This window comes from Populus euphratica, unplaced genomic scaffold (genome assembly GCF_000495115.2).
Source record: "Populus euphratica unplaced genomic scaffold, PopEup_1.0 scaffold28.1, whole genome shotgun sequence".
NCBI classification, from domain to species: domain Eukaryota; kingdom Viridiplantae; phylum Streptophyta; class Magnoliopsida; order Malpighiales; family Salicaceae; genus Populus; species Populus euphratica.
Window position 1 is genome coordinate 2,220,464 of NW_011499862.1, and position 7,079 is coordinate 2,227,542.

Sequence of the window (7,079 nt, forward strand, 5' to 3'; positions counted from 1 at the left end):
CAATACAAATATATTCTTGACATCTTCACTCGAGCTGGTATGACTTCTTGTAAACCCGTTGATACTCTAGTCTCTCCTTCAAACATTATTATACTGTCAAATCATCCATTCTCTAATCCTACATGATTTCATCAAATCGTGGGTGCTCTTTAGTACCTTACCTTCACCCTCTTAGATATTTGCTTTGCTATTAACCAAGTCTGTTAGTTTATACATGCTCCTATAGATTTCCATTGGGCTACCATTAAACGCATTTTACGCTGCCTTAAAGGTACGACATTCTATGATTTTCATATCACTCGACATTTTTTTTTTACTCTACATGGTTTTACAGATGCAGATTGGGTTGGTAGTATTGATGATCACAAATCTACGGGTGGTTACCTTGTTTTCTTTGGTTAAAGACCATTTTCATGGAAATTTGACAAGCAACGCACATTTGCTAGCTACTCCACTGAGGTTGAGTATAAAGTCTTAGCAGATGGTACTGTTGAGGTCATATGGCTTCAATATTTGTTAACAAATCTACAGTTCTCTCCATCTCTGCTCCTATTATTTAGTGTGATAATCTTGGTGCCACCTATCTCTCAATAAATTCTATTTTCTATGCTTGTATTAAGTATGTTAAAGTCGATTATTACTTTGTCCGCGAGCGAGTTGCGAAGAAAAAAATTCAGATTCATTTTATACCCTCTCAAGATCAACTTGTCATTGTCTTCACCAAACCACTTTCCACTACATCCTTTACTACTTTCATGTTCAAGTTTTGGATTGATACTTCACATTTAGCTTGAAAGGGCATATTATAGATTATATAACATATATATCACTGAAGAGAAAATTAATGTAGGATTATTTTAATATTGTAATCCCTATAATTACTCCTGTATTTTGCCATATATATATATATATATATATATAGGAAAGATTGGCTAAGATACAACTTAAGTTATGATATATTATTCTCAACTAAAATTAATGATAATATAAGAGAGAGTGCATATAAAGCAAGATTATCAATTGCTAGGTCAAACATTTTTTTACTGAAACACAAAGATGCTACAAAATACAGGTTAAATTTTATGAAGAGGCATGGGGGGCGCAATGGTATGAAGCGGCCTTCCAGCAGTTTTAACAGAGGGATGGGGATGAGATAAACCTGGAAGACCCCAACGAGTGGAAAGGATAATATTCGGATACAGATTCAGATCATCCATAATCTTGATTCTATCAATAATATGAGCATACACTTTGGCAATCCTGCTGCTTGGGCTTGGCATTAGGATCACAGGCAATGCCTTGAAAGTAAGTTTCCTGGAGCGGGATAAGCGTAGACCCTTTACTCTTCCATTCATTTTCTTCACCCAACAATGCCTTCTCCTTGGCCTTGCTATTAGCTTTTCATGATATTGCTCCTCGTCATTGCTGAGCTTCTCGTAGCGGAACCTCGAGTGCATTCCAGCAACAGCTTCGAAACCCATCTGTAGCATTAATCAGGAATGCAATCTAGGGCTAAATAAACTATACGAACAGGAACTGGATGTCTTGATGAAGTATCAAATACTTGTATGCCTGTATAATGATATATATGAAGGAGGCAGAGCATTTAGAGAGTGAATTGGAAGCAGGAAATATTGGATGTATCTAAAAGAGTAATTGGGTACATGCAGAATCTGGTTACTTAATGACAATAAGGACAAAGTTTGCAATGCATAGCATTATTAAGGTGATGAAGACCTGCATTTTGATTCTTAAAACACATGGCTAGTATCATATTTTTAACCCGATATGCTGCGGCTGAGCTGGAGAAACGAAGCTTTTAAACAAATGGACGAACATAAAGGACATAAACTAGTATAATTGGGTGATTGTTAGAAACGCGCACACACACACACACACCGCAAATTTGTGTGATTAGTAATAAGTGGTTGAAGAGAGCTGAGGAAAGGAATATTGGAATTGGCCATGCATGTGCAATGATGGATGCCCCACCCATGTTACTTGTTAGGATACAAAATCAAAGCCAATCATTTGGTAAAAGCAAAGCAAGGGAATGCACGTGGTCTCACTAATTAGGTAACCAAAAGGAAATCTCCAAGTTGGTCTATTCTTTTTGACAGAGATTGATCATTAGTCAGTCAAGATGAGCCGTTTGTCTACCTTGTACCTTATCGAAGAAAACAGCGGCTGTCTCTGTGCTGAGCTCCTCCTCCTTTTTATTTCCTTTTCTACTGAATTAACTACAACTCGCGTCCATTTGTTTAGATTATCCAGCTGCTCCTTCAAAAACGATCTAGCTAATCCTTGTATTGAATTTGAACTTTTTTTGTTGGGCCTGAGAGATTGTATACATTATGGGCAAGGAAGGCCCGTTCAACTGATGAAACCATTTTCAATCTTCATTGCTGTTGGTGTTGCAGGAAAAGACCAAATTGCGCACCCTCCTGCGCATTGATAAGGCTCTGCCGTCTGCGTCTTTTAAAACTCCACTCTTCAGACCAGGTAGGCCATTACTTGTGACATCGTACAAGATAATTAACGGTCTTTCCTTCTGTAAATGGAGGAAGTTTCCTTTCCCAAAAAATCCCCTTGTCCTCAAGGACCAACTCTAGATAAATGCTTTCTTCGGCTCTTGCATTTTTCATCTCTTCTTGTATTGGTGGTAGACATCTTAATTTCTTCTGTGAGAATTTGATCTTAACATGTCTTCACGAGTAATACAAAATCCTCGTGATCTTACAAGCCAAAAAGGGTTATTATCTTGCCTAGGTCCTGGTATGTAAAGTTCATTATGTTTGCAAGAATCCTTCACCTTCCGCGTATGATCAGAGGCTTGCTTCCTTTCCAAACTACATCGTAGAAAATGAGGGGAGGAAGGAACTCTTTGTCGTTATATATATGTATACACACACACACACGCCTGCGCGCCCGCGCTAGTTGTATTGGTGTTTCGAACTCCAATGAGGTTGGGCCCCGTGTCATTTTGAAAACTTAAATTATAGGTTATGAGGTCTAAGAAGATGTGTGCGTGCAAACTCATAAAATCATTTTCAAGAGCATTTGTTTACTGAAAAATAGCATTTTTTAATAAAAAATTGATTTTTAGGGAAATTAAATTCTAAAAAATGGATTTTTTTATGATTGATAATTTCATAAAATAATAAGACAAAAATATTTTTCAGTGTTGGATAATGCAATGAAAAATAAGCTAAAAAATAATATTTTAATATTTAATTCCTTTTCAAGTTTATTAAAAAATAGAGGCCAACTATAAAAAATTAAAAAATTAAAAAATGATGAAATTAAAAAGAAATCTAGTTTCATAAATTATTTCATATAAAACAAATAACAATAAAAAATGGGATCAAATCTAACAGATAAAAAAGTTAAAAAATAATAATATTAAAAAGAAAAATCAGTTTTCTATATTATTTTAATTAAAATAAATAACAATCAAAAGAATGAATACTAAGTTTGATAGATAAAAAAGTTTGAATTAATAAAATGATGAGAAAAAAAAATAAATAACAATAAAATAAATAAATACTAAAGTTGATATAAAAATCAAAATCAAATTTAAATTCTCAAGAAAAAAATTAAAATAAATAAATAAATAAAAGATTCTAAACAAAATATATAATAGTCATAAGATTGAAGACTAAATTCGATATAACTAATAAATAACATGATTTTTTTATTTTTTTACAATTTATAAAAAGTATATTCTTCCCCAGATAAAATAAAAATAATTTTTTAAAAAATAAGATAAATTTTTTTCTGATTAAAAAATATTTTTTATTAATTAATTTTTTAATAATAAATAAAAAATAAAATATTTGAAAAATAATTTATTTGGTATTTTTAATAGCAAACAAGCTAAAAAATATTTTTTAAAGTTACTTAAATAGATGGAATCATTATATTTAAGTGTGTTTGTTTGTATTTAGAATAATAGTTCTGATACTATAATTCTAACTAGTATATGTAATTGATCTTAAAACAAATAAATAATATAATTAATTTTGTATAATCAATTAATTAATTATAGCAATCTGATTTATTTATTTTTAGTTAAAGTGGTTAATAGTTAGTATTTGATAAGTCAAAGTAGTTGATGTCTAGTAAGTTGAGGTGGTTGAAAGTTGATACTTATAGAAAATTCTCTTTGATAAATATAAAGATTCTTATATATTTAAGTAAGTATTTTTGTAAATAGAGAAAATACAATTATATTTTAGAAAAATAAGTTTTAAAAATATTTAAAATAAAAAAGATTATAAACCTTAAACTTGGAGGATTTATGAACTATTCATAACCTATAAGTTTTATTTTTTTATGAAAAAAAAATTCAAAAGTCATTTTATCCCTGTGATACTTTAAAATATATTCCACTCAAAATAATATATATAAAATTAATATAAAATATTAAAAAATCTGTATAAAAATCTCAAAAAATTACAAAAAAAAAAATATTGCGATCAGATGAGTTATCTAGACTCGTTAGAAACATAAAAAGAACACAGGGACACTGCTTGAGTCCATGGTCGTTAGGCTCACGCATGGAGCTTGACCCCAAAAGGCACAGGGTCTCAGATGCATCCCCGAGCTCATAAAAAATACTGGGCTAGTACACAACAGCATCAGGGTGAATGCCCAACACCCAACTAGGCATGCTCCCAGTGAGGTGCTAGGCTTGTCATGCCTTGTGTGCCTAGACACCAACTTGAGCATGTTTCTCTTGGCTAGGTAACATGCGCGAGAGTTTTTTTTTATATATTTTTTGGTTGTTAAATTTCAGTTTTACGGAGGAATATGCAATTAGCAGCATTTTAATTAACCAAGATTACTATCAATGTTTAGTACTTGAATTGATCATCAATTATGGAAAATTAAAAGGCATCAGCTTCCAATGCATCATTGATCACCAACCCTTAATCTTGTTACTAATTGCGCATGCATGCATTTTATATATTAATTTTTCTTAATTTCCCACTTCAGATTAATGGACTTAATTTCATAAACAAAAATAGAATAAAAGTGCACAAATTAATTAAACTGATAATTTCTTCTTTAAAAAAAATTAAGCAATCAGCGAGCACTCCCAGCCCCACATGTGCACGCTTGTGTGAGATCTAAAACTCACCATATTAATTAGGAGGATACATAATGGCAGTGCAACCATTTGATTTGATTTTTTGATGATGAAGGCCAACTAATTAATGAAGTAATGAAGTGCTAGATTGATTGATGGGTATATAATATAAATATGCAATTCTCACATGTTTTACATAGAGCTTCAAGGATCATTTGTGTGTTTAATCTTGTCAGCGTGCTTAATCTTTTTTGTTTTTATTTATGTGGGTTGCCTGAGCCAATTTTATAAATTATAAAGTTAATGATTAGTTAAGTTTTCAATAAATATCAATATAACGTTGCACTGTTTATTACATTAGTCAGTAATAAACTAGGTAACTAGCAGCGGGTAGAGGGTTTAGCAACACCCATGCATGTACATCAACGGAATCCCATTCATGCAAGCTTGCTTAATAAAATAATTGATGTCTTATTTTTTAAGCCATTGATTATTTGCAAAAGTTGGGTACAGCTAAAGAGGATAGCAAATAACAAGATGGATGAGAATTGCCGTGAATGAAAGCATAGGGGAGGCCAGGGTAATGGCACTGAGAACAAGTCATTGAGAGATAGCGTTTCCTGAATTGATGATCATGAATCCCAATATCAAGTTACAGAAATGGAGACCCAAAAAATGATAGTACATTATAAAAAATTGGTGGTCTTTGTTTCCAAGTGAGCAGTAAGACAAAAGGAACCGATGGATGACTTCCTACTGTGCTTTTGTTTCCAATTTCGAACCTCACAAGACGCGAATTCAAAGTTCAATTATGTTAATGTATAAACAGACTGCCGCTTGCCCAAAGCTAAATTATGAGTAATATATTTGTGAAGAATTATATAAGCGTAGGGGATGCATCCTTTTTTAGCTTGATTAATCTGGGATTGCTCACCTTCATTACATAAATATAATAAGACACGGAAGAATCGCTGGCATAATTATCTATGCGCGCAGCATCGGATTCTCCAATTGCATGAATAGTAGTATTTCATTACTCTAATAACTCATTCCAAGTACCGCGGCAGCCGCTCCTCAACAGTGGAGTTTGCCCCATATGCTGACTAGTAATGTAGCTGTAGTTGCGATTCATTACTAGAGTCGTGATATGAAATGAATATCCTGCTACCTGCAGGTTATGTATGTGTGCATGAAAAGAAAGGAAAGGAAGAAAGAATGAAGGAAGAAGATACTAGCTATGATCTAGAATAAAATAAAACAGGCGAGGGTTTTTTAAAAGAAGGAATAAGCCAGTGCTAGCAATTTAATAATTTAATTTAATTAAATGAAGCCATTTGGGGGGTTTGCGTTCCAAGGGAATATAAATAAATAAATAAACACTTATTGTTCATTAGTATTAAACGAGCAGGGGGGCGCCGCCGCAGCAAGCAGGCGGAGTTGTTTTTACCTAAGCCGGACTTTTCCTTGCTTCTTTTATAGTCTTAACACGTTGAGCTGGGCTGGATGGGCGGCCACGTGCCTTTTCGTGCTGTGCTGTGCTGTTCTCTCCTTTTTCTTCTCCCCCCCTATCCCACCATAGATACAAACAGGGTCATGGTGCGTGATGAATGTGGTGGGTATGAAAAAAAATCTTGACCGTCCTAATCATCATCGACCATCACCATCTCTCTAGTAATTGTTTCCCTAAGCAAGTTCTATTAGCCAAGTACGTTCTGTTTTCTCTACCATTTTTTGGGTCAATGCAATCCATCCAGCCATCCATCCCTATCGCAAGTAGTGTTCAGTGTTTCCTAGACGACTTTCTTTCAAGATCATCAGGTCACGATAATGATCCTCAAATAATCATAACGTGTGCCAAGTAGAAGCATTCAGTTCAGTTCATGCCTGCGAGACAATAACCGTGACAAAGGGACAAAAACGCTCTTGTCAGAATGCTTAGCTTTGACTCTGAATTACTGATCAAATAATCAAATAAGGTATAGCAAAT

The 7,079-nt window shown here is 33.4% G+C and overlaps 1 protein-coding gene across 1 annotated transcript; it reads right to left on the reverse strand.

The window, feature by feature from the left end:
• Positions 1-1,020: 1,020 nt before the first annotated feature.
• Positions 1,021-1,631, reverse strand: LOC105125237 (uncharacterized). Its single transcript, XM_011025601.1, has one exon. The coding sequence runs from the start codon at positions 1,488-1,490 to the stop codon at positions 1,074-1,076; it is 417 nt and encodes a 138-aa protein (XP_011023903.1). The 5' UTR covers positions 1,491-1,631; the 3' UTR covers positions 1,021-1,073.
• Positions 1,632-7,079: the final 5,448 nt, after the last annotated feature.